The sequence below is a fragment of the Xenopus laevis genome, chromosome 8S, assembly GCF_017654675.1.
Source record: "Xenopus laevis strain J_2021 chromosome 8S, Xenopus_laevis_v10.1, whole genome shotgun sequence".
In the NCBI taxonomy this organism is placed as follows: Eukaryota; Metazoa; Chordata; class Amphibia; order Anura; family Pipidae; genus Xenopus; species Xenopus laevis.
The window spans coordinates 35,901,169-35,928,579 of record NC_054386.1 but is presented as its reverse complement, the minus strand read 5'-3'; the positions used below and the strand labels follow the sequence as shown (position 1 = coordinate 35,928,579).

At 41.6% G+C, this 27,411-nt stretch overlaps 1 protein-coding gene across 3 annotated transcripts in view; it reads left to right on the top strand.

Moving 5' to 3' along the window:
- The first annotated feature begins 522 nt into the window (after positions 1-522).
- Positions 523-27,411, top strand: part of plxnb3.S (plexin B3 S homeolog) — a 46,007-nt gene continuing 19,118 nt past the window's right edge. For 2 of the 3 annotated variants that reach the window (XM_018232772.2, XM_018232771.2), the window contains exons 1-8: positions 523-680; positions 18,783-19,835; positions 21,445-21,624; positions 22,487-22,612; positions 23,818-23,918; positions 24,142-24,274; positions 24,539-24,695; positions 27,131-27,239. In XM_018232772.2, the coding sequence (XP_018088261.1) occupies positions 18,792-19,835; positions 21,445-21,624; positions 22,487-22,612; positions 23,818-23,918; positions 24,142-24,274; positions 24,539-24,695; positions 27,131-27,239 (1,850 nt within the window). In that variant the 5' untranslated portion in view covers positions 523-680; positions 18,783-18,791. Of the gene's footprint in view, positions 681-13,911; positions 14,178-18,782; positions 19,836-21,444; positions 21,625-22,486; positions 22,613-23,817; positions 23,919-24,141; positions 24,275-24,538; positions 24,696-27,130; positions 27,240-27,411 lie in introns of those variants that run through there. The other variant, XM_041574506.1, reaches the window with a different exon arrangement.

Below are 27,411 nucleotides of genomic sequence, written 5' to 3'. Positions count from 1 at the left end.
ACCTCTGCCTTTTGCCAAAACCTAAAGATTGTCATTTCTTCTGCCCTTGGCCATAAGCCATCCTAATAGTAACCCCCAGGCCTAGGGTTGCCATCTGGTCGGTACAAATGATGGTTGATTCCAATGTTATTAATAGGGAAAAAGTTAAATATATAGGAAGTATTTTTTCCAGAAAAGGTGGCAACCCTACCCAGGCCCCAACTGGCAATCTGTGGGTTCTGGTTAATAGTAACCCTTCCCTCTTATTTCCCTTGAGGTTTTTCTAGTTTCTTTTTCACATTCATGGCTTGTGAATTTTACAAAACTAGAAGCTGCAGACTCTATTACCAACTGCCTGACACCCTAGAAGCACTGCAGCAGCACACTTTGAACTATATAGTCCAGATCTCAAGCCCAGATCTACGTATTGAAGCAACACCAAGGAATAAAGGGACACATAATGAAAATACAGGGAATAGAAAAAAAAATTGGTAGCTGGGGTGCGTTTCTGATAGTTACCATTAGGGGGCAGTAGAGAGACAAGCAAAGATAATAGCCTTCTGCACACTAGTTGGTGGGCTGGACCTACAGGTTTCCCATGCTGAGGCGCAGCCTGTTGTTCTCAGACTTGAAGGGAAGTTGCTCTTTTTCCCATCGGTGGGACAGACGCTGATCTATGTATAGAGGGGCCACTGGAGCAGGTAAGACAAAAAGAAGGGAGCCTTGGAAACTATTTTACCGTAACCCACCTTATCACTTTTCTATACGTGCTCTCCTTGCCTCTAACTCACTACCTGTGTTCAGCCTCCCTCCCCCTCTTGCATTGTGGCTCTGTGTTACTACCCCTCCTATCTACCTTTTATTTCTGCAGAAATAGGTGGCCGATCAGATTGCATGGCTATTCAATCTTCTGATCATCCCCACCCCTACACCTATATCCCTGTGGGAATTCAGGCAAGTTAGGGATCTGCTTGTAGAAGTGTAAAAACACACGGCGATGCATTCTATGCAAGTGCAGAGTATGTCATTTGTCAGATCCAGCAACTTGATATATTACATATATGGATACTGCAACTGGGACAAAGCTTCTGGACATACAATTCAATCTGGGCGCAAAATACTCACCATTAATATAGATTGCTACCCCTCCTACTCCCTGCACTGCTCACCTGAGCCCATGCTAATCTTCTTAGGGCTGGGAGACACAAAGCACTACCTGGCCTTGTTTGTAGTGGAAGGGGTTTAGTGTCAGAGGTTAAACTACAGCTTCCAGGACTCTCTGTAAAGGGCTATTTGTGCCTAAGCACCTTCATTACAAATGTTTAGCTCGTTTAAAGTAATTAGTAAATGAATTTGCGATTAAAAACAGCATTTATCCCTTTCAGATGGCTGATTTGATTCAGTGTAGCAGGGATCAGCTCTCCTAATCAGTTGGCTTTTGCTGGATGGTTTTAGCAGTCAGAACCAGCAGTGCAGAGAATATAAACAGCTAGACAAATATGGCTTGCAACTACAATGATAAATAATTATACAACAATTGGATGCAGGGCCAATCATCCAGCAGAATTCAGCCTCTGGGCATACATTCACTAAGTTAGCCAGCCGCAAGATACTCTTCATTAATATAGATTGCTGCCTCTCCTCGCTGCAATGCTCACCTGAGTCTTTGCTAATCCCCTTGGGGCCGGGAGACACAAAGCACTACCCAGCCTCTTGTTTGTATTGGAAGGGTGTCAGAGGTAAAACTACAGCTCCCTGTACTCTCGGTAAATGGCTATTTGTGGCTAAGCGCCTTTATTACAAATTTTCAGTGAGTTTAAAGTTATTAGTAAATGAATTTGCGATTGAAAACATTGTTTATCCCTTTCAGATGACTAATTTGATACAGTGTAGCAGAGATCAACTCTCCTAATCAGTTGGCTTTTGCTGCATGGTTTTAGCAGTCAGAACCAGCAGTGCAGAGGATATTGACAGCTAGACAAATATTTGTGCCTAAGAACCTTCGTTACAAATGTTTAGCGCGTTTAAAGTAGTTAGTAAATTAATTTGCGATTGGAAACAGCGTTTATCCCTATAAGGTGGCTGATTTGATGCAGTGTAGCAGAAATCAGCTCTCCTAATCAGCTAGCTTCTGCTATATGGTTTTAGCAGAGAATATAAACAGCTAGACAAATACAGCTTGCAACTACAATGACAAATAATTATAAAAAAAATTGGATGCAGGGGAAATGCATCCAGCAGAGCTCAGCCTCTGGGCATACATTCACTAAGTTAGCCAGGCTCAAGATACTCTTCATTAATATAGATTGCTACCCCTCCTACTCCATGTACTGCTCACCTGAGCCCTTACTAATCCCCTTAGGGCTGGGAGACACAATGAACAATCTGGCCTCATGTTTGTATTGGAAGGAGGTTGAACTACAGCTCCCAGGACTCTCTGTAAAGGGTTATTTTTGCCTAAGCAATGTCCCATTATATACCTGGTTTGTTTTCCTGTATTCAGGTTCATATTGTGTGTGCAGAGAATCCCTTGTACAGGTATGGGACCTGTTATCAGAATGCTCAGGACGTGGGGTCTTCCATATAACTGATCTTTCCGTAATTTAGATCTTCATACCTTGTCTACTAGAAAATCATTAAAAAATTAAATTAGGCCGATGGGCTGGTTTTGCTTCCGATAAGGATTAATTATATCTCAGAGTTGGGATCAAGTACAGGCTACCAGTGCCGGGCCAAGTCAGTCGGGCGCCCAAGGCAACCCGACGGACTACATTGCCCCCTTCTGAAGTGCGCGCACGCACAGGCGCTCGCACGGGCAATCAAGCGCACAAGCCGATCGTGCGCACGAGCAGGCACAGAAGAGTGCGCGTCTAGGAAGGGTGCGCGTCTGTGCGCGCCTAGGAAGACATTGATTGCTGTTACAGGTGGGGAAAGAAGCGGCCGAACTAGGGGCAAGGCGCAGAAGAGGTACGGTGCCTGGCGGCCCTCCACGTTTGTGCCCTAGGCATGTGCCTCTTCTGCCTACCCCTAGTTCCGGCCCTGCAGGCTACTCTTTTATTACTGAGAAAAAAGGAATTTTTTTTTTAAAAATCTGGATTATTTGCTTATAATGGAGTCTATGGGAGAAGGCCTTTGCATAATTCTGGATAACGGATTTTTAGATGACTAATCCCATACCTGTATAAGTGTTATCACTGTTATGTATATATTGCACATGCTTTTGTGCACATACATTGGCAAATATTGGTTGTTTTTTCAAAATAATTTTTGGATGAGGACTCTATGGCCTCTTTTTCCATTTGTAACTGCCCACACTACACAGGACCCATTCCCGGACGATCCAAATATTTGCCCCACAAGTGAACATTTAATTATTTAGTCTTGTAAGGCAAGGTGTACACATGGCAGTGGGTTCCTCAGCCAACAACAGTTGCCAGAACACATGGGCACCAAAGCTAATCTGCTTGGTTTTTCTGTTTGGCAAAATTAGCTGACTTTTTTTATTTTAGGATCTTAACCGTTGGGCTTAGACCCAAAAATTGGCTTCTCCTGTTGTCTAGGATGGGTCTTCAGGTCTCCATTAATTAAGTGGAATGTCCTGTTACAATACAAGACTTTGACTTTGGGTCCCCTGGTTACTATGTTTGTCCTGCTTTTTGTCCAGCAGAATTTTAGGGGGAGGCATGCTGCCCAACCACACCCACACTGGTTCAGAAACACTGGGGATATGCAGGCGATACAATTGTTTTTAAAGTTTCCTGTGTGCCAATCCCTATTGCTCCGGTCCTGATGATGAATAATTGTGCGACTAAAGGGGAGGGGGTGGGGGCAAAAAACAGCAGCGGGCCTAGGGGCGCCCGCTATGTAAATCCGGCCCTGAATAAAACAGTATATTGTACTTGATCCCAATTAAGATATAATGAATCCTTATTGGAAGCAGAACCAGCCTATTGGGTTTATTTAATATTTACATGATTTTCTAGTAGACTAAGGGCAGAGACACATGCTCAGATTCATGGAGATTTAGTCACCTGGCAATAAACAGCCTTTTCTTCGTAGCGACTAATATCCCCAAACTGCCTCTGCCAGCTAGAATCTTAATTGCTCGGAGCTCTTCGTCTTCCGAAGTCGCCCGAAGTTTCCTCGTGAGGCAACTTTGGGAAAAGGAGCACACGATTGCCATCCCGACAGCGATTTACATTCTAGCTGGGGGGAGGCAGTTCGGGGAGATTAGTCGCCCCTGAAGAAGAGGAGATTTGTCGCTGGGTAATTGATCTTCCCGAGTCTGAGTGCATCTGCCGTAAAGGAATGAAGATTTGTTATCTGGAAACCTCCAGGTACTGAGCACTGTGGATAAAAGGTCCCATACCTGTATCTACTGTATGTTATCTCTACAAGAACTGAATTGCATTAGTGATTTTGGATTGTCACAGACAATCAGTCATTAGTTCTGTATTATACAAACTGCACAACGATCAGTTCATGGTTTTTGGATGTATTGAATTTGTTTGGGATTGACTCTAGAGCTGTAGGTGTATTTAATTGAAATGCCATTTTGATGTCTCATGACAAAGTGCTGAGTGCTGTATGTTGTTGATAGTTGATAGTGTCCGAAAAGCATTGGCCTTTGGCTGTGGTCGGTAATGTTTGTATGATTCACCCTGAGCAGTATTTATCTGTAATTCTGATGGAAATGGCTTTGTGGAAGGGAGTGTGGGGACAGAATAGATTTGAGATATTCCATGAAAATATCACTTTCGATGTAAGAAATTTAGCATTGCTAATGTATACACTCACATAACTGCAGATGTGCAAAATAAGTCATGCTGTTGTGGGTATTCCTTTTGGAGGAATAAGAGGAGTAATTATTATAGGGAATATACCCATGCTGGCAGATGATTGAATAATAACTGAGATGGATAGACAGCAACACAGCTACTGTAGGATTGATCTGATCATTTGTTGGTCTGGACTAGGGGATGAAACAGAAGTGACCGGAAAATCTACCTCCTAAGGGTTGTGTACAAGTGCGATATCAGGCTGATATTGACCCGTCCGGCTGAGTGTATTGGTGCATATAGCCAGCTGTGTGTAGTTTTGTTTCCCCTCTCCGCTGTCATCCTGTTGAGGAAATGTTCACTGTATGTGTTGTACTCATTGACAAAGGCTAAGGCAGGGGAGGGTGCAAGCACAGCAGGAATGAAAAGATACCCACTATCTGAAGGAAGGATTCAAGGCTGGCAGGAAAAGGGGAAATGGGACATGAAGGTTATGTAGCGGAATTGTTGCTTATCATTGTCACAGAGTTGTTGATGTCAGACATTTGTAACCATGTCTCTTCTTTGCTGGAGTTTGTTTCCAGGGAGTTCAATGGGAGGATAATTTGGTGAACTGCAGTCACGTGTTTGAGCAGTAGTTGCATGGTTACACTGAGTAGCAGCACAAAGGGTTCATTAAGCCTTAAGGTGGCCATTAACACACCAATAATATTGTACAAAACAATATTCGTTGCATGTATGGTGGGAGACAAGCCGTTGATCGGGCGGACAGGAAAATTTTGATCGGGCTCCTTTGAAGGCATCTAAACATCAGCCATTGTTAGTGCTGAATCGTCATTTACAGGTAGAATTTGATTGTTTCTACCTGTATATCTGACAATTCAGCTTTACGTGTGTATTGAAACAAACAATCTTTTCCAGAAATGGAAAATTGTAATGTCTATGGTCACCTTTAGTGGAAGAAACAGGCTAGGTTTTTTGGTGCCATACAGTAGGAGCAGTTATAGGTTAGGTGATAAGTTGCATTAATGAAGAGTTGTAGGAGCAGAGTTGTGATAGGGAGGGTTAGAAGGAACAGTAATGAACTGTAGGCGCATAAGTTGGATTCCGTTATGGATAGAGACGCTAAGTGAAAAAACTGCAAAATCTTCTTTTATTAAATCTTCATTCAAAGCACCAAAATCTGGATGAACAGAGCAGGGGAGTGCATGGCTCAAGGAACAGTAGCGAGACATAAAGAAGGGCCAACACTAGGAAATATTGGGTAGATTAAATGGGGCAATAATTAGGAGGAATTATAATTAACAGTTGTAGGGGAGCATATGAAGCAAAAAGGTTACTAATGGTGAAAGGTTATAGGGAAGGTTATATGAAGCAATAGGTGTAGTTCTAGACAGTGTAGGAAGAATTATAAGGAGGATTTATAATGAATTGTAGTAGTTATGGGGTCCTTTATTTTAGGAAATATATAATTGGGTTATCTGTAGATATAGGAATGCGGTTATAGGTAGGAGAGAGATGTTTGTAACAATATTCAGCCATACCTCCCAACTATCCCGTTTTCAGTGGGACAGTCCCACTTTTGACAGCTCAATCCGCAGTCCCGTGTTTGTACTGAAAAGTCCTGACTTTCTCTGCACTGAACAGCCAGAAAAAGAAACAGTTTCTAACTTAATTGGCTTTTGGCAAAGAGCCCAGGACAGCCACCAGGTGAAACTAATATACTTTGTAACAATTTTGAGATTAGTAAATAAGTAATTGTAACAATTTAGATAAGGAGGTCCCTTGGGAAAAGTTAGACTCCCCTTAAAGGACAATTCACCTTCATTAGCAAAACTGTATGAACTGAAAAAAGCCACAAAAATGTTGCATCAATAGAGGAAATGATATGAGTAGGAAAGTTTTTTAATAAAGAGCTGAGCAGTGCCCTTTAGGATGGTGACAACTGAAACCCAGTTATCGCATCTCCCTCTTTTATCCTGACACTGTTTATTTTCCCCCTGCGTTCACACACACGCACTGTGCCACCTGTCACATTCACCCTGGCTGTCACATCCAGCCTGTCACTTATCAAAATGAAGCTTGTCATATCCCAGACACATCCAGCATGTGAGGTCCTTTCATGTTAAGCCTGGCCGGGTCACAGCAAATCCTCTCTGCAGACTAGAGATTTGTGCCTCGCTGGCTGTGTGTTGGGGCTCTAGGCCTTGCTACTCCCTGCTTTGATCATCCTGCCCAATATATTTCTTCTGCTGAGTGGCCATCCCAAAATCTCTGCTCCCAGTTTCATGTCCATCTATACACATAACAGCATCTTAAAGGGACACTGCCACCACATAACTTCATGTTCTTCAATGCTTCATATTGATCAATTTTTTCAGGCTGCACCAGATTTCATATCTTTTTAAAGTTAATTGGTATTTTTGCACTGCCTCAGCTGTGATAGACAAACAAATGATAGACAAATTCTAGGATATGCTCTCTTTAAGGAGGCTGTTGGGATTTCTTTGCTATCCCTCCACCTCCCCCACACCTGCAGAACACGTCAGTTTGGGATTGGGAGGCTCTCATCTGTCTAATAGACATCTCCTGCTTTCTGCCACACTCCCTTTGGAACAGCCGCTGTGTGGTCTCGGTGGAATTCTAGAGAAGCAAGGCAATATTACATGGTGTCTCTGTAGACGCTGCACAACCAGGTTTAGATACATCTGATTATCCAACATGTTTGGGAAATGGGTAGGTGGATAGTCACATTGTTTGGGAAGATCAGAGGTGAGTAGTTAGGCCATGTGACTGACAGGTAGGTACAGGAATACAGAGCTGTGCAGGAGTACTGCTTACCTATTGCAGTCAATGGGAAGTGATGCAGCTTATTAGCCAATTTATGGCTCTTTCTTCATGACAGCATGGCTGGCTGGGTAGATTAGAAAATAGCTTTGCCCAAAGACCACCTCATTGCCTTGATGCATTCCCAACAGGTCTCCTTAAGCCCCATTATGATCTGATTATTGACCCAGAGGCCGTACTATCAGATCATCCCAGTCTGGGTAAAGATCTACTTGTTCGACGAACAAACCATATGAGTTGATCTTACTCAATTTAAGGCTGTGTGAAAGTCCCAAACTTGTCTGGAAATACTAGCAGCTCAAGCTAACCATGGGCTAGAGCAGTGATCCCCAAACCACTGGCTTACAAGCAACATGTTGCTAACCAACCCCTTGGATGTTGCCCCCAGTGGCCTCAAAGCAGGTGCTTATGTTTTAATTCCTGTCTTGGAGTCAAGTTTAGTTGCAGAAAAAACAGGTTTATTGCCAAGCAGAGCCTCCTGTAGGCTACCAGTCCACAAAGGGCTACAAAATAGCCAATCACAGCCCACAGACCCTTAGACACCTTTTTCATGTTTGTGTTGCTCCCCAACTCTTTTTACTTTTAATTGTGGCTCATGGGTCAAAAAAAAGGTTGTGGATCCCTGGGCTAGAGTCTACAGGCTGGCATCTCTTTTTTGTGTAAATGTCTCCATATTTTCATTTTAATTTCACATATACTAGGGTGCATTGCTAAAAAAAGTTCTTTGCAGTAGGTGGGTGGGCAGACTGGACAGTATTGGTCTGTCCATTATATATGTGTGGCTGATCAGCCTATTTGTGGTCAAATTAACATATTAAGATGCTGCTGGATTCCAGTGCTAGTTACTGGAGGCCAATGAGTATGATTTGTTAACAAAACGTGTAGGATGGGTTTTACAGCAATAATCCCTCTTTCCCCATATATAATGGCAATGTGGCAGTCTCTCTTCAAATGCACTTTATATGGACAGTAGAATTAAAACTGTCTTAGTCAAGTAAAGTGTATATATGTATAACTGTAAGGCACTGTTAAGCCCCAGCACCGTACAATGCATTAAATTACAATATAAATACAAGTACAATATATATAAGTACACACGGGGAGGTCAAGTCACACAATAAATATACAGAGAGCTCATATAAGGACACAGAGCTTAAGTAGTAAGAAACACAGTGCGTCCCTGCCCCATAGAGCTTACAGTCTAAGTGGGTGGGTGGCACAAATCGGAGGGGAAAAATGCACCGGGTGAAGTCATTGTCCAATAGGAACCAGAACCAGACTAATGTTCTAGTGCTCCAAAAGGTAGACTTGAAGAGGCTTACAGAGCACTCCTTATGGAGGAATTCAGGGATGGAATTCCATAGGTAAGGAGCAGCAAGATAGAAAGGTAAGAGACAAGAAGTCTACCTTCATTAATCTACAGTTTGGTCACTGGTTGACTCAGTGGCGTCACTAGATATTACTGGGCCCCACAGCAAATTCAATTTGGTGTATTAAATGGTGTACTGCTTACTTATTAGATATCCCTTAAGGCAATATAACCTACTTGCTGGGCTGACATTGGGATAAACACAAGTTGTGTTCTGAAGTCTGCCAGATTCCCAGAGAATGAAGAGGAAGCGCCTGCTTTCCGATAGGGTGTGTTATGCTCCTTTATAAAGGCATGTGTTGACTGATTAACATTTTATTGCACCAGGAGCACAAACTCTAAAAGTCATATTGTTGTTTAATTAAGGCACATATTGGGTGTGGACATTCTGGTGTCATTTTTAAAAAACTTGAGTTTAGAAAAGGATAGTTTTCCTTTGATTGCTGCTGATAAGGACCCTTCAGATGAAGTTGGAAGTTAATGACAATGTCTGGAACCTTGAGAAGCTTGCCCAACCAACATCTGGCCAGATATCTATCGGGCAGGTTTGAGAATCCAGTTGGATCAGTGGTTACTACAAGACTGCAGAGCTAAAGTTTCCCTTTAAAAGATGTACGGTTGGGAAACCAGTAGCTGAAGAGTAGGACAGAGATATGTTTTTCTGGGAAGCCATGTAAAAATAATCAGCATTGGCAGGATTAGCCTTCCCCTTGATTTCAGTCCCGTTTAAAATGTGTTTATAAGGATTAGCCAGCAAAAAAATTGTTTGTTTTACAGCATTATTTAGAATAGATTGTAATTCCTCACCCGGGGCAGATTCCTCCAGTGTGCTCCCTTCACCTTCCCTGTAAATATTGCAACCCCCACCTCTATCCAAGAGAGACTGCATTTTATAGATTTAGAAATCTAAATTATCAGGAAAATTAACACCATTTGTATGTATGTATATTTCCATTTTTTTGTTGTTGTTGTGAGTTTTAGGGCTCAGTTTGACAGAACTGTAAGGATTCAGCTACATTTTGTAAATAGAAAGAGGGACACTTTTTTGACCACGCCCATTTGTGTGGCCACAACCCCTAATTACCATGTTCATTTTACAAAATTTGGCAGGTTATGAAAGTTTAACAAATTTGTGTTTTTTACGTGTTATTACAGTTTTGCTAATGAAGGTGAATTGCCCTTTAAGCTGCAAGTCACAGTTTCCCCAAGAGACCTGCTTACAAAAGTATCTAAGTGCAGCTGCCATGTATTCTGGGCTCTTTGTCAAAAGCCAATTACGCTTTAGAAACTTTGTATCTTTTTCTGGCTGTTCAGTGCAGGAGATCAAAGAGAAAGTCAGACCATTTCAGTAACACTCTGGGACTGCTGGTTGAGCTGTCAAAATCTGAATTTCCCGCGAAAAATGGGAGGTATGCATTTGTATTTGTAAAGTGCTAGGATTCGGCTGAATCTCAAATTGGATTTTGAATTTGTTGTGAAAAGTCAGCAATAGTTTTCTGCACAATCCAGGAAATATATCACAATGCAAAGTCCTGTGACTCTGCAAAATTTAAGTTTTTTTTTTTTACTCAGGAAAGAATGATAAACACGGGGAAATGTCTGACCTTCAGGGGTGATCCTGGCCCCTCCGCCGCCTGAGGAAAATTACTGTAGCTGCCGCCCCTCCCTCATGTGCTAATTTTTTTTTTGTGCCAGAACGGGGTCGAGGGGGGTCCACGAAGAAGGTAGAAGGGTCCAAGGGTGCTAGGACGCTAGTGCAGAGTGACAAATTATGCTCTCTGTGCTAGCATCCTGGCACCATTGGACCCTCTACTTCTAGTAGACACAAATTTTGGCTCTTAAAGTTACTAGGAGCTGCATTTTTGCCATCCCTGGTAACTAGTGGGGCACTCAACCCGTCTCATTGGTGCAGTACCAGTGCTGACCCTGCAATTTGTTTCTGACCTTAGGACAAAATGCTGTGGTGCAGTCAGAAATATGGCATATATGCCTGGCGACTAATCGCATCTTCTTTCCCCTTCCTTGCTCCGGCTAAAATGAAAATCGCCTGGGGGCAGGCACTCGGAGCGCTTTGTTTCCAAAGTCGCCCGTAATTGCCTTTCTATAACATACTAAGCATTCTATAACATACTATAGAATTCACCATTCTATAACATACTAAGAGTTTACAGGTGAAGTACCCCAGGGGAATGCTTTTATGTGTGTATTTTATGTATGTTACGAGTGCCTCCTAAATGATTGCAAGCAGCAGTTTATCTGACTTTGTATCTGTTCCGGTTCCTCCAGGCATCTACTTAATACTGTGCATCCCTATATAAAGGAGTCTCTTTCCCTTATGCAAAAATCTGCATGAAAAGGAAATGTATCAGAACTAGTGGAATATGAAGAGAAACAGGGAAATTATAAAATTAGGAAGATCGGGGAAGGGTTGAGAGTAATGGTGTGTGAATGATGTTGGGATGAATGGGGAGGCCCCGGTGACTCACTCACTCGACATCTTTATTTTCATGCACAGAGGAAAGTGTCCTTTTTTTTGTTCCTTTTGAGAATTTATTGGAGCCCCTGGGACAAAGAGGGTCTTTCAGAGCTTGTACTGGCACTAAGGCATGATGGTGGGAGGGGGAGGTCAGGGTTTGTGCCAGGCATGATAATTCAACTCATTCAACGCACCCCACTCCAAATCGTTCTGCTGACCGTGAGTACATTACATCAGGGCCCCATCTTGTTTTACCTGAGGAATGTCAATATGAGATGCCATTTATTTCCCCTAAAACATTCTAGTTCTTTTATGCTAATAAATCCCCAGGCTGCAGGCCTTGCCTTTCTCGTGTGTTCGTTTTTGTCTCTCAAGGTCTTGGCACACTGCTCACCACTAGTGGCTGTGGGAAAGGTTTCTCTGTGACACAGTAAAGGTCACCTTGGCAAAGCAGAGGGTGCAGTGTTTACAGGAGCTGCCAGTCTCTGCCTCCTACCATTGTGAAAAGCTGGCATGGATGGGGTATGTCCAGTTAGGAGAGTCGCTGGAAGTTTAGGGCGGTTTTGCTCGGAAACTTCAGTGGCTGAATTCACAACTTTAGTTAAAAGTCCAGAAGGGAAGGGGATGAAGAAGTACTTTAGGGGTCAAAAATGCTCAAGTTAAGCAAGCCAGGAGGCATACTGTTCAGTAGAGGAAAAAGAACCAGGCTTACCGCTCAATAGGTATGGTATGGGTGCTTGCCACTCAGTAGGGTGAGTTAGGTAGGCTTGACAGGAGAATAAGGCAAGCTTGTCAGTTCTTAGGTGGCATGTTGCTTACCAGTCAGAATCCCTATATATAATGGTCAATGGGTATGCATGTGTCTAGTAATGGAACTATGATCTCCGGGGGCCTGGGTGCCGTCTAGGTGGTGCGATTGCCCCTGTATGTGTCCATGAACACACACATTTTTATTCCAGTGCACACAACAAATTGTGGTGCTCACCAAGAAATTCATTATAAATTGTTTTGTATTTATTCCAGCTCTCCCACTTAAATGCACACAATTTTAATAAACGTTATTTGCACATAAGCCCCAATAAATTAAAAGGAACACTGCTCGTGGGCCGTCCAGCAGTTCCATGGTCTACTACCTCTATCATTATGCCCCTGTTAGGGCTAGTCCACACGGGGAGATAGCCCTGCGTTTGCGGTCGCGGCGACAAAGCGCCGCGCCAGTCGCCGCGACCGGCGCAGGCGACAGTTTTGTATGGGCGCCTATGTAAAAACGCCTGTGCTAACCACACGAGGCGATGCGCTTTTCAACAGTCGCCTGAAAAAGCCTGGCGAGGCATTTTCAGGCGACTGTTGAAAAGCGCATCGCCTCGTGTGGTTAGCACAGGCGTTTTTACATAGGCGCCCATACAAAACTGTCGCCTGCGCCGGTCGCGGCGACTGGCGCGGCGCTTTGTCGCCGCGACCGCAAACGCAAGGCTATCTCCCCGTGTGGAATAGCCCTTAGGTGGGGTGGAGGGCATTCCACTTAGTATGGGAAGTGAGTTGGGCTTGGCACAGTTGACGGACTTTTTTTAATAAGAGCTTGATGCTCATTATAGGGAATGGGGTAGGTGTAAAATTATTGGGAACTGCTACTCGATAAGGGGAGTGTTCTTGCCATTTAGCAGGGTCCCCCCATGATCCCCTTTAGCTAATATGAAGTTTCCTACAATACAAAATCAAGGTGCATAATTTGGTCTGCACTGAGTGGGGTCTAAATTGCCAAATTAGGTTGGATCCCCTTAGAACAGTGATCCCCAACCAGTGGTTTGTGAGCAACATGTTGCTGTTGCTCTCAGTGGCCTCAAAGCAGGTGCTTATTTTTGAATCCCAGGTTTGATGGCACGTTTAAAAGGCTTCCAGTCCACATAGGGGTTACCAAATAGCCAATCACAGCCCTTATTTGTCATCCCCAGGAACATTTTTGCTCACCAACTCTTTTTACTTATGAATGTGACTCATAGGTAAAAAGGTTGGGGATCCCTGCCTTAGTATAATCTTACAAAACGGAGGTTTAGAGCTTTATTGGTACAGGAGAATTGTTGGATTAATAGTGCTAGCAGCTAAGCTAAGTATAGATATGGCTTTTGTTTGGGGACAGACAGAGAGCCATTGGCCAGTATGTTAGAGCTGCTCAGATGTCATACACAAGCGTGGCACTGTTTGTACATGAATATGTGCGTCTGAGCCATTGTCTGTGCTTGTTTGGGACAGTAGGGGCGTTGTTATGATATGGAATCGCAGTGTGTGTGGGGTTGACAGTGGAGTCATTTATAATAATATGTCATCATCTGGCACTCTCAAGCTGGCTCTTGTTTCTCTTTGCCCCACCCTCTTAATTCAGCACAGGGCTTCCCCTTAGGAAAGTTAGTGTCTATGGAAGGCGACAGTGGCAGAAGAGTTTTGCGCTGATGCCTATGGCAGATAATGGGTTAAGCATTTAGGCTTGGGTCTGTACGAGGGGATGTCACCATGCTCCCCATGTAGCAGATGCACTTGCAGTAGGGAGGTCAGAGCACACAAAGAGATGCCCAATCCTGAAGCTATTTGCTGTTTCCGCTCCATCCATTCATGTGCCAGATCCCCTTGGGGAAACCAAGGTCCCCACCACATAGGCACATCTGTCTATTGTTTCTCTGCTTAAGGGCTTCTCCCGGTGTTTGTTTCTCATCCACTAGAAGTGCCTGCTTGTGTGAGTACCTTTGCCTTTGTGTATGCCTTGTGTCTTGTGTAACACTGTAACCTGCTAAGTATGGAATTATATATACATATGTATCATTTTATAGGTCCTTTAAAAAAAATTTTTAAGTTGAAGAAGTGTTTGGTTATAATAACTTGTAACTCATAGTAGCTGTTTAATTGAACAAGGTTAACCCAGTGTTATAGAGGCTGTGCGTTTGTGGTTTCATAGAATCCTACATTACTCCCCGTTGTTAAACAGAGCGCTCCAGCTGTTAAAAGATACAATTCCTATAATGATAGAGGTGGATGGAAGTTTATAACAGCTGAGATTTATGTCAAGCTAATTTTAAAGCTATTTGTAGCCATGACAGCGACTCAACAATTTATACGTTATTGTAGCCAGTAGCTTCCCATTGTGGACAGCAGGTATCGGAAGGAGAACAGCACACATCCCAGCAGGTGCACTGTAGTTGTACGTTTCCAGTTATCCCTAATGTGAAGCGACTGTAGAAAATTAGCAGTTTGTCACTTTTCAATCAACAGCCTTTGACAGACTGAGGTTAAACTTAGGATCAGGATATCAGAAAATACAAGAAAGTGTTTTTAAAATGGAATTCCAACCACTGCTTATTCCTATTCTGAAATGTTGCTTCCCTATAAAGACTGGATTACTTTATCTATACAGGTATGAGACCTGTTATCCAGAATTCTTTGGACCTGAGGTTTTCAGGATAATGTATCTTTCTGTAATTTGGATCTTCATACCTTACGTCTACTAGAAAATCATGTAAACATTAAATAAACCCAAGGTTTTGCTTCCAATAAGGATTAATTATATCTTAGTTGGGATCTAGTACAAGCTACTGTTTTATTATTACAGAGAAAAAGTAAACGGTTTTAAAAAAAAAAATTGGATTATTTTATTATAATGGAGTCTATGGGAGAAGGTCTTTCTGTAATTTGGAGCTTTCTGGATAATGGGTTTCCAGTTAAAGGGTCTCATACCTGTAATAGAAATTTAAATATATAAAATGAAGAGCGTCCAGACAGCCACCGATTTCCCATTCGAAAAGAAGAAAGGTTTGTGTTCGTTCGTGACAGCGCATTGTATGGAGGTCTGTGGTTCCCTTTTGTAGACCTCCCTGGAAGCACTTAGTGTGATTACTGAAGGGGGGTGTCCACAAGGGACACTAATCGTTTTTATTTCATCAGTGTTTGGTGTGGCATTGCCAACATGAAAGGGACAGATGCATTATGAGGATGAGCAGTGCACGGGTTTATAAGGTGTGGGTTTTTATTGGTTACACTGGTCCTAGCTGGTTCTCACCACATACTGAAACAAACGTCAACTTAGCAAAGTATTGAATTCTAAATTTAAAACAAACATTTAGTACGATATAAGCTAAGCCACTCATAGCAGCTTTTCTATTGCTCTTCATTTTGTATTACTTCTATCCCCCCATCTGAATGTGTTGCAGCAACATTGCTTTTATAATGTTATTTGCTATTTTTATAGGTAGATTTTTTTTGCAAGCTAAGGTTACAACTTTTAAGTGTAAGAGCAAAATTGCACCCTGTATGGGGCATTACTTCAGGGGTTCCCAGTGCCAGGTTAATCCGAAGCAGCGCCCAAGGCAAATCCCCTGCTGGTGATCTGGGGGTGATGAGTGGGCAAGTGGGAATGGTGATGCTCAACGGTGAGTTTACATCGCAACCGTGCCTCACAGGCACAATTAGCCAAAGCCAAGGCTAAGCACATGCCCCTTCTGCTTACCCATAATTCTAGCACTGGGGGTCCCCTTGCATAAAAACTCAGGAGAAAGGCAGCCGTCCCCATGGCACTGCATCTGAATGATGGTCATACTTGCGGCATCCATGGCGAAGCCCACAGGACACCCTCGCTGACCTTTCATGAAAGCAAAAAAACCTGCAACACAGCGTGTGGAGCAGGATGCAAAGTGCACCAAACATTGTGATTTGTGTTCGCTTTTTGCCTCGTACTTGGTAAACGAGGCCCAATATGATTATATGCTTTCCTGCTTATTAACTGACCAACATTTTTATAAAAGACACCTTTAATACCACTGTATCACTACTAGAACATCATTCAGAGCATGAGTGGTTTTGTTATCTTTTTGTTATTCTCGCCTACATATAAATATGTATTCAGGGATGCAGCTAGTTGTTCTAAGCTTCCTATTAATATAACCTTGTGACAATCACATGTATCAGTTAGGCGTAGACTCATTCTTGAGGTTTCCACTTAACTTGCTTATTTATTTTTTTGTGACCGTCCTGAAGTCTGGCTTGTGTGTAAATGTATTATTGTGACAGAACCCACAAAATCCTTATGGTGTCAGATGGGCTTATTTCCAAGATCGACTGAGCTGTTATACTGCTGGCTCCTTCCTATATGAAATACAAATATTGTTGTAGCCCTGATGCCACAAATAAAGATTTTTTTTTTTTTCATTTTATCTGCCTAATTCACATAAAATATATTGAAGCTGATACAGAAGCAAAATCTATTTTGCAATCAAGTCATTGTGGGACATGGCACCCTGTGGTGCAATTCGCTGAAGTTAGTGTGCGGAAAGGGTTGGCTTCCTACTAGGGATGCACCAAATCCACTATTTTGGATTCAGCCGAATCCCTGAATTCTTGGTGAAAGATTCGGCCGAATACCGAACCGAATCCTAATTTGCATATGCAAATTTGGGGCAGGAAAGGAAAAAGTGGTAAAAAAGCTTCTTTTGTGACGGAAAGTCAAGTGATTCCGCAAATTTACATATGCAAATTAGGATTCAGATTTGGTTCGGCCTGGCACAAGGATCCGACCGAATCCGAATTCTGCTGAAAAAGGCCGAATCCCGGACCGAATCCTGGATTCGGTGCATCCCTACAGCGTTAGTAATTTGAAGGATTGGCAGGAGAAGGGCATAGCTGCACACACAAGTAATATTTGTAGATGGATTATGGCTAGGGTTCCGGAAGCCCCTTGACATATAGAGACAAGGGGGCAGCGCCAGTAGTGGCTAGGCTGGCAGGTGGCACAAAAATTTGTGTGATATTAAACATTTTGCTGTATGAAAGCTGTCATACTACTTACTCTTTTGCTGTATGAAAGCTGTCATACTTCTTACTCTGGCACATTCCACATAGGCAATAATACCCAAAACTGTGTTATATGGCTATCAGTGTAATGCGGCTAATAAAGGGGAGTGTATTGTATTTTAAGCAGGAGTTGATCACAGGCAAATATCTTCTGCCATACTGACAGGTCCCGAGCATTCTGAATAACAGGTCCCATACCTGTATAACCTTTTTTTTTACTTTTATAATCATTTGATTGGAAGACTTTTTCTTGGGGTTTCCATATTTTTGGTTTGCAACCGTGAATGCATGGCCATGATCACACCCCAGATCCTCCCCAGTCATGGCCATAATCCCCAAACCCTGCCTTTTCACAACAAAAGCCTGCCTACTTTGTAGCCCACAAACTGAACCTTTTTTTTTGTACAACCCACTGAGAAACAAATGTCAAAACACTGTTAGAGGGGATCTGTTGCAATTATAGATAATCCTCTAAACTGTGCTGAATACTTAATAACGCTTTTTCTTAAATGGCTAATTTATATTTTTGACTTTTTTATATTTATATATTTTTTAAAATTCTCATTGTTTGTTAGTGTGTTAATGGTCCACAGAAAATTTGAAATCCTATGCCAGATGCCGACTATGTAATAAGGAGATCTGTTCCCAAAACTCCAACCTGTTTTTGTGTTTTTAATATCAAACTGTGAATTCACGCAACTGGGATGTTGTCTTTACATGGGAAATTGCAGTTTCCTCCTACAGTCTTATCTGATTAAATCTAAAAAGATTAATTCCTGAGAAGGTTTGTTTGGGGGAGCCAAAAGCTCAGGTTAACTAAAGAAATTGCAAACATCTAACTCTGTAGAATGAAATGTAATTCTAAAGAACTTTCCAATATATAGTATGTAAAGATTTTATAGTTGTTTGTAAATGTAATTGCTATTGAAAGCAGTATTTTGTTTTTGGCTTCCTACTGTTTTCACTTCTTGTCATGAAATGGAAGGAAGGTGATTAAAGGGAAACTTCAAATAACAAACCTTTCAGAGAGAATAAAGAGAAAAAACATGTAATTTATAGGGCTGTCCAGGGCTGCTCCTGCCATGAGGCAAGGTAAGAACCTTGACTAAGGCGGCAGCAAATGGCCAGTTACAATGGACGTCAAAAAGCCGACTCTTGTAAGAGCCAAATTTCAGTGTTTTAAGTGGAAAATTCGGCTCTGCTAGTCTAGAGAGCGATGTTGCGCTCATTGCACTAGCGACATGGCCCACCTTGAACCCAATCCGACGCTGATGGTTTAAGCGGGAGAGGGGGGTCAGGATCACCCCTGGGGCTGTCCCTAGCTTGGAGATAGCACCAAGATATGCCAGTTAGATTTAGGTGGGTGTGCATAAATTTTATATATATATATATATATATATATATATATATATATATATATATATATATATATATATATATATATATATATATATTATTGTATATATACTGTTTATATCTTTATTTTTTTTCTCCCTGGCAGCTCATCGTTATGCTGGGCCTGGCTCCTCTTTTGCTTTCATTCCTCTGCAGCTGTCTTCTGGTTTTTTCTGCCCCCTCTTTCCTCAGGCCCAATGTCACTTTCAACCATATGGCACGTGATCCCACGTCAGGCTTCATCTACATTGGGGCAGTCAACTGGATTTTCCAGCTTTCCCCGGATCTACAACTTCTCTTTGAGGACTCCACGGGCCCAAGAGAAGACAGCCCAGAGTGCCTTCCATTTAAAGAACTTAAGGATTGTCCTCAAGCCTCTCTGACCCCCAACACTAATAAGCTGCTGACTGTTAATGATAATGGTAGCGAACTTATAACCTGTGGTCAAGTCTTTCAGGGCATCTGCGAGAAAAGGAGGTTAAGTAACATCACTGATATTATATTTCAGACAATCGATCCTGGGGACAATCAGTTTGTAGCTGCCAATGACCCCAAAGTCACAACCGTGGGAATAGTAGAAGGGTCATTGGACAACAATCCACTTCTGTTTGTCGGAAGGGGCCTGACAGCTAGATTGTCAAGTGGCATACCCCCAATAACAATAAGGCAACTAGGGAAGGCTCCTGTATTCTCCAACGATGGTCTTGGAAAACTGGTAGTGGGAGACTTTTCGGATTACAACAACACATTTGTGGGTATTTTCTCCAATAAAAATCATGTCTACTTTTTGTTTTTCCGACGAGGTTCAAAGTCCCAAATGGATTACAATACCTATCTAGGCAGTGTTTGCACTGGGGATATCCACCTTTACTCTTACGTTGAGGTGCCTCTCATCTGCCAAGGAGGCTATAACCTGGCACAAGCTGCCTATCTGGAGAAAAGGAATAGAGATCTCTTTGTAGTCTTTGCAACCAGTCATGGTCCAACTCCAAATCCCAGCAGTCAGACAGCTCTTTGCTCCTACAAAATGGTGGACATAGAGGAGAGGATAGAGAAGGCTCGAGAGCTGTGCTACACAAATGCCGGCATGGGAGACAATGACAAGGAAGAAGCTGTAATAGAGTATGGAGTCAATTCTAAGTGTGGAAAGCTTTCCAAGGTATGTGATTGATTCATGTGGGTAGCAGCATTTTCCCAAATTGGGTACATGCTGGAGAGGAGAGTGATGCATGAGTACATGGTGGAATACAATGCAGTGTGTGACTGCTTTGCAAACATCCTAATGCATTGAGATTGATTGGGATATCAACAGTGGTATAGTTTTCCTGGTGTTTTCTCCCTATCATCTACAGCCCATACCTACATCAGGCAGCATTAGAGATTTATATAGTTTCTTTCTGAATAAAATATTTTTACTAAAAGCTTCTTTAACTCTTGTATTGGTTATTGGTTGATTTTGTATGTTTTGTAGACACTTATTTATTGTACAGCGCTGCCGAATATTTTGGCGTTTTATAAACATATGTTAATAATAATCTGGCCAACAGCTAATAAGGTAACTCTGGGTCTCAAAAGTTTCTTGTATGACCTAAGCCAAAGTGGACCATGGCTGACGATAAAGGCAGCAAGCATAGTGGCTAATAGGGGGACCCAGAACTACAGAAAAGGGGGTCCCATGTTCTGTACAATTTCCATAAATAAGCACTATAGAACTCAGTTGTTTAAAGACCTCAGAACCTTTAAAAAAACATAGTCAATTATTATGTGCAGAAAAGCTGTATAGGCAAATCATACTTATTTACAAAGAGGGAACTCACCAGTTGGAGTTCGTGGTCCAAACATTCAGCTTGCGGGTATTACCCGACAAATCATTCAATATTTAGGGAGTTATTTATTTATTAAAGTCTGAATGAAAAAATCATGGAAAATTCAGGGTTTTTTCACTAGAAAGCACAGATTTTTAGAGGAAAAACAAAACTCAATTTTTTCGTGATTTATTATACCCCGAGGCTGCTAAAAGTCTGAATATACTCCCATCTCCAAGCTGTTGGGATCCTGTAGAAGTAAATAGCAAAGGACCCATTTTAAATTTGAAGATATCATGGTCTGTGCTGAGTTTCGGCCAAAAATCTGAAAAATTTGGGAATTTCAAGAAATTTCACGAAAAATTAGAGATTTTCTGGCATAAAACCCAAACATTTTTTGTTTCTTTCCGAAACGATTTTATTGTTTTTTTTTAAATGATAAATAGGTCAATAGGTCAAATCAAGGATTCTAGTTTGGTCTGACTTTTTTTTACTTATATAAAAAAATCTGAAAAAAAAAAATCTGATTTTGATAAATAACCCCCTTAATATCACACACACCAAGGCACAGGAACATGCTGTCACTTATAATATTATCTTATTGGATTCATTAAAAGATACCCATGATGCCATGTGGACGGAATTTACTTAACGTTAAATATAATATCAATGGGTCACGGATCATGTAAGGGTTATTTTAAAGGTCAATGTTTCAGTACCCAGAACCCCCAGTGCAGAAAATAGCAAGGGAAATTTACTTAACATTTCCTTTCCATAGGAATGAATTTAGACACAGTGAATTAGAGCTTAGTAAGCACAAGTGCTGCTGTACATGGGAACAAAATCAAAATTAAAAGCTATAGCCAAAAAAGTTGGTGGTTGTTCTTTTAACAGCAGTTCAAAGTTTTTATTTGTGGGAAAGGGGAAATTGTTTTGCAATAATCACTTTTTTTTCTTAATCAGGATACCCCTCAGTTGTTCCATTGTGGTGGGGAACACACCCCAAGCCCTATAGCCAGTCGCATTCCATTTGAAGCAACGCCACTGCTTGAGGATCAGCCTAGTCTCACTGCTGTGGCAGCTTTGGCAGAAGACACTTATACAGTCACCTTTTTGGGGGATGCCGCTGGAAATATTCACAAAGTGAGTTGGGGGGGGGGTTGTTTAAGGTACATTAGGCAAATTATTATATATTTATTATTAGATAATTGTGTTTGGACTTTCACCTTGTACTTGAAATGCAGCTCTTTGTTATCCAAAAAAATAGTACAGAGCATGGATTTTTACCCTGAATACAGTACAGGTATGAGATCCGTTATCTGGAAACTCGTTATCCAGAAAGCTCCCAATTACTGGAAAGGAAGTCTCCCATAGACTCCATTATAATCAATTGATCCAAATTTTAAAAAATGATTCCCTTTTTCTCTGTAATAATAAAACAGTACATTGTACTTCATCCAAGCTAAGATATAATGAATCCTTTTTGGAAACAAAACCAGCCTATTTGGGTTTATTTAATGTTTCCGTGAAATAAAATGGAAAGATCCATTGTTCAAAAAACCCCAGGTCCCGGGCATTCTGGATAACAGATCCCATACCTGTACTGTCTACATTTCTGCTGAATTCAGAGTAGGTTGCATGAGCGCCTCCCTTGGGCTAGTGCACAGATTTCAATGATCTATTAGTATACATAGAAAGTAGTGCTACACAATCATTCTCACCGCTCTTTGCAGTGTCGGGTGCCGACTGTGACTCTGTCTGCCCAGGTATTTTGGAGATCAGATTTCAATGATCTTTAACCTTATAATAAAAATGGGGCTTTTACTGCCTTTACGTCAATTATATGATTTGTCCCTTACGCTCCATAAGTGAATCTTGCAATGTCCTATACCACTGAATTATGTCAAGTGAAGGAAGTGGCTTTGCTGTTGCTTTAAATAATGTTATTGTGCTTAGAAGCAGAGACAAAGCTTGAAAAGCTACACAACATGCGTCTCTGTTGCAGGCATTTGTGTCCTCGAATACAGGAGCAGTGTACAGTACAGTGACCTCTTCACAAGGGTCTCCTGTCAACCCTGACCTCATTCTTGATGACAAGGCAAAGCAGCTCTATGTTATGACTGAATCAAAGGTAGGAAAGTGACTTGGTATTCTCTGTGCTAGAATGGAATATTTCATGTGTGTGCCTGTGTTGATTTCCTTTGGGTGCTGCAGTTTTCTCCTGTACCCAAAAACACATAAGGGCATCTTCATTGGCTCCTGATGAAATTGGCCTTAGTGTGTGATAGGGACCTTAGATTGTAAGCTCCACTGGGGCAGAGACTGATAAGAATGTTAAATAGCTTTTGAAGAGTGCAGTGTAACATTTTGCAGCTATATAAATGAAGGATAGTAATAATGGTAGTCATTAGCGTAATGAGATATTATTGGGCCCACTGCAGATTACTTTTCAGGCCCAAAATGAGGTTGACCTGTTTTACCAATATTTATTCAAATTGTATATATATTAGGGCCTCATGGGGCCCCTATAACTCGTGGGCCTCCCTGCAGCCACAGGGTCTGCTTTCTCTGATAGTAGCATGTCTATTGTGGGGCCCAGGGAGAAAGAGGACCTGGTGAGAACTGGCAGAGGGATGGTTTGTAAGTTGCGTTCACGCATAGGAAAGGACCTAAAATGTTATTCCTTGTGGGGGGGCCTAGGGTCATACAATTACACCACTGAATAATATTATATGATCTGTACACCTGATAAAAGCCATATAAAAGCCTACGTCTGGAGGTGGGTTTATATAGGCCATGGAAATATGATACGACTGCATAATATGCAGGGTGGTAGAGTACATCTTATCTTACATGGGCTGAAGGTTTGATGAACTCAAACCAAAAGTAGGAGTCTACGTGTAGAGTTGGGCCAGGCCTCGTGCTTTTATACTGGTCATAAGACTCAAAGGTCTGATTTCCAGCTTTTTACTGAAGTGTTCACAGAATACTGTCAGTAATAGTATAACAATGGCTGCTCTATAATTATTACTGTAAAACTTGCTTTTTATATTTTTTATTGCAAACCAAAGGTCGCTCCCACTTCAGTCAGAACCCCTAATTTTATGGTGGTATTTACAGTGTCCCACATGCTCATAGCCTTGACTTACCTAATTATCCTTATTTTTTGATTTATTGGTTCACATTCCAATTATGTGATACAATAGCTCCATTGTTTTCTGGCCACCAGTATTGCAGAGCTCAGGTTATTATACCAGTAGAACTTGATTAAGTATATCTGATGCTTGCTGTTCCCATTTAGAGTAGGGCTCTCATTCCACTTTTCTCTCCACCCAGGTAACCAAGATGCCTGTTGCTGAATGTTCCAGCTATTCATCCTGTGACTTCTGTCTTGCCGCTGGAGACCCTTTCTGTGGCTGGTGTGTCCTGCAAGGAAGGTAGGTTGTGCAGCCAGGGTTTCATGCAGTTGCCAAAGAAGGATCTCTTGTTGGCAAGCAAAGTCAGATAGTAAGTTTTAAATCCTTTGGGTCCTGCAAGGTAGATTCCTAGGAACACACAGGAGGAAATATAATGCAATATGAATTATTTTTGGCAACAGGAGGGTACAGAGCCCAAGGCTCATTCTTTCGTTGTGTGACTAATTATTCTCCTGCTGTTCAGGTGCACAGAGAAACAGAAGTGTGCGGATTACACCAAAGAGAAACACTATTTGTGGAGTTACGATAAAGAGGAAAAATGTTTAGTGATTGAAGACATTACGCCACCCAACCAGAGCCGAACACAGGAGACACAGGTAAGCTGAGTGTTGTAGTGGAATAGCTGAATATGTAATGTAATGGTAGTGGGAGTCATGTCTATATAATTGAAAAAGACTATATAATGTTGCTGTAAGGATGACTGTGGCTCTGGGGTCTTTCTCTGTGGATGGCGGTGGTTTTCCTTTGGATGATCATTGCTATGGGTGTTTATAGGTGGATGGTGTTACTGACTTACTGGTGGCTGAGTATACGTTTATGTGTCATTTAAATGCTTTGCCTATCCCCATATTTTATCTCAGGTCACGTTGACAGTACCTAGGTTGCCTTTTGTGGAACAACAGAGCAGTTGGAAATGCTTCTTTGATAACGTATCTAATGAAGCTCATATAATAGATGACCATGTCACCTGCAGGACACCTATGCCAGATGAGCTGCCCCCCAATGAGCCAGGGAAAGGTGAGTAGGACGCAGTAAGTCAGGTTACACAGTGGAGTAAAAAAAGTTAGGGCTAAATGGTCTCAAAGCCTTTCACACCGGAGAGATGGACAGCACAATACGAAAGCTTCCACATAAAGAAAAAGTTAATTTATAGAGTGAATGTTGGGGACTCTGGTGTAGTTAAGACTGGGTAGTAAACAGTGTACCACCTGGCCCTTGTGGTTAATATAAGAGCTGTTGGTGTCTATGCCATTGTGGTCATTAGTGTCTCCCAAATACATCAGTGGCCATTGCAATCAGTTGGCTATTCAATTGATAAAATAAAATATCAGTACGAGAGGGAATGATGATAGAATGGTAAGCAGTAAAGGAATTATAAGAAGAGATCTCTACATACCCCTCAATCTATTTTGATAGCTACCACATAGCAGTTTAAAATCTAGGTTGGACAGAAGCAAAATAGAAACTAATCTTGATATAAGGTTGATCACTATAATGTACTCTCAAAAAAGTTCTGATAATTGGCTTTGAAAGAGGAACGGATATGTTCTAAAAGCTTGATGCTTCTCATCTTAGCTAGCCAATAAAGGTATCACCTTTATACCACTTTGGTTATCTTTCAAATCAAACGTTTTGCCCGATAGAGGTCTTCAGAATAACTTTGATGTTGATTTGGTAACAAGCTCTTTGCCAGGAGATTAAGTTCCTAAATGTATTTCAGTCCCTTACAGAAGGGAAGTTGGTCATATGCTCCATATAATGTCATCTGAATCTGTATGTGTCAATGATTGTGCACAGCTTTGGGCATGACTCACACTCGCCAGGGTGATGTTTAACTCAACTGCTTCCCATTTCCTCTATTACTGAAATGTCCTAAAAACATACAGGGTAATGGAATAGAAAGTACAACCTTTGCAATCAGTCAGTGTTACCTTCTGGTTGCTATGGGTTACTGGACCACAAGCAGTCTATTATTTATTTTCCTCAATAGTCTCTGTGCCATTAAATATTATGCTGTATGATGTTTTGTGCAGTGCGAGAAAAGTAAAGTAGGTTGTAAAATGTTGGTGAAAAGATGTAGGATAAAATTACCTAACTTTTATAGATATTATAATCACTTGGGGCCAGATTGCAATGATTTGGCCAAAGTAAGAGAAGGAAAATAAGAGAAAGGTACATGTTATAAACATACAGCTACTTAAGCTTGCTAATTTTGCAACCTGCCACTAACCATTCAGATTAAATAAAGTAGTAAAAGAACGAATACGACAGTTATGTCTGACAGATAGTAGTGACAGTCACCCATTGACATCGTCAGGCAATACATGCAGAGAAATTAGCCATCAGAAATCTTTTAACCTGTCTGACTAAACAACTGATCACCATGGTACCTTAAATGTTGTGATGATCCCCACGTAAATCGCATGAACCGTCAATTCGTACAATGGTACATTCACTTCTATGACCAGCTACTGTATAATCCGACTAGTAGGGACCCCCAAGTGTAGACCATTTTTATAAATAGACTTAAATGTACAAATGCTTAAAGGGGCAGTTCACCTTTGAGGAAACTTATTGTATGTTATACTAGCAACTTTGCAGTAGGTTTTATTATTTATATTTTATAGTTTTTGAGTTATTTACCTTGTTCTTTTGCCTCCTTCCAGCTTTAAAATAGGGGTCAATGACCCCATCTAAAAACAAATGCTCTGTAAGGCTCCACATGTATTGTCAGTGTCGGACTGGCCCACCAGGATACCAGGAAAACTCCCGGTGGGCCCAGGTGTCAGTGGGCCCTCATGCTGCTAAAATTTTGGCTTATTTCATGGCCATTCCCTATTTATATGAGAACAAAGAGGCTAAATAGATGGAATATTTGATTATAGGATAAAGAGAGCAGACTAGGAGAATAGAGGTTGATTCAGGCGATGAAGAATATTCGTATTGAGAGTGGGCCCCTGGTCTAAGATTTTATGGCGGGCCCCTGGTTTAAGGTTTCTGGGTGGGCCCCTGGAGTCCCAGTCCGACACTGTGTATTGTCATTGTTACTTTTCATTACTCATCTTTCTATTCAGGCCTCTCCTATTCATATTCCAGTCCCGTATTCAAATCAGTGTGTGGTTGCTAGGGTAATCTGGACCTTAGCAACCAGATTGCTGAAATTGCAAACGGCGAGTTGCTGAGGAAAAAGCTAAATAACTCAAAATCCACAAATAGTAAAAAAATGAAAACCAATCTCTACATCATACTAACAGTTATTTTAAAGGTGAGTTAAAGGTGAGCAACCCCTTTAACCTGAGGCTGCAGAAGATTAGTATAAGTTTGGGAGGGAGAGGGTTTAGAATGGCTAAGCTTGCCTGGTCCCATCTTCCCACATATAAATTCAGGGGGTAAACATTCCCCCAGCCCCCGGTTCTGATACCTGTATGATATATTATTATTTTCTACTTCAGATCATGTGGTAATGCGGCTAGCTCTCACATTTGAGAATATCATCGTAGTGGAGATGAATTTTTCATTTTATGACTGCGAGGCTGTGATGAAGTTGGCCGTAACTGCCCCGTAAGTAATTTTTACTATGGAATTTATACCCTCTTATAAAAGTATGTAAGGGGAGTTAAGGGTTAACACCGAATTATGAAAGGGTAGGAAGGGGTTAACACTGTCACCATGGAAACCCAACTTGATCCAAAGATTAAAGTCCACACTCTTGATGATAAAACAAACTTGAACT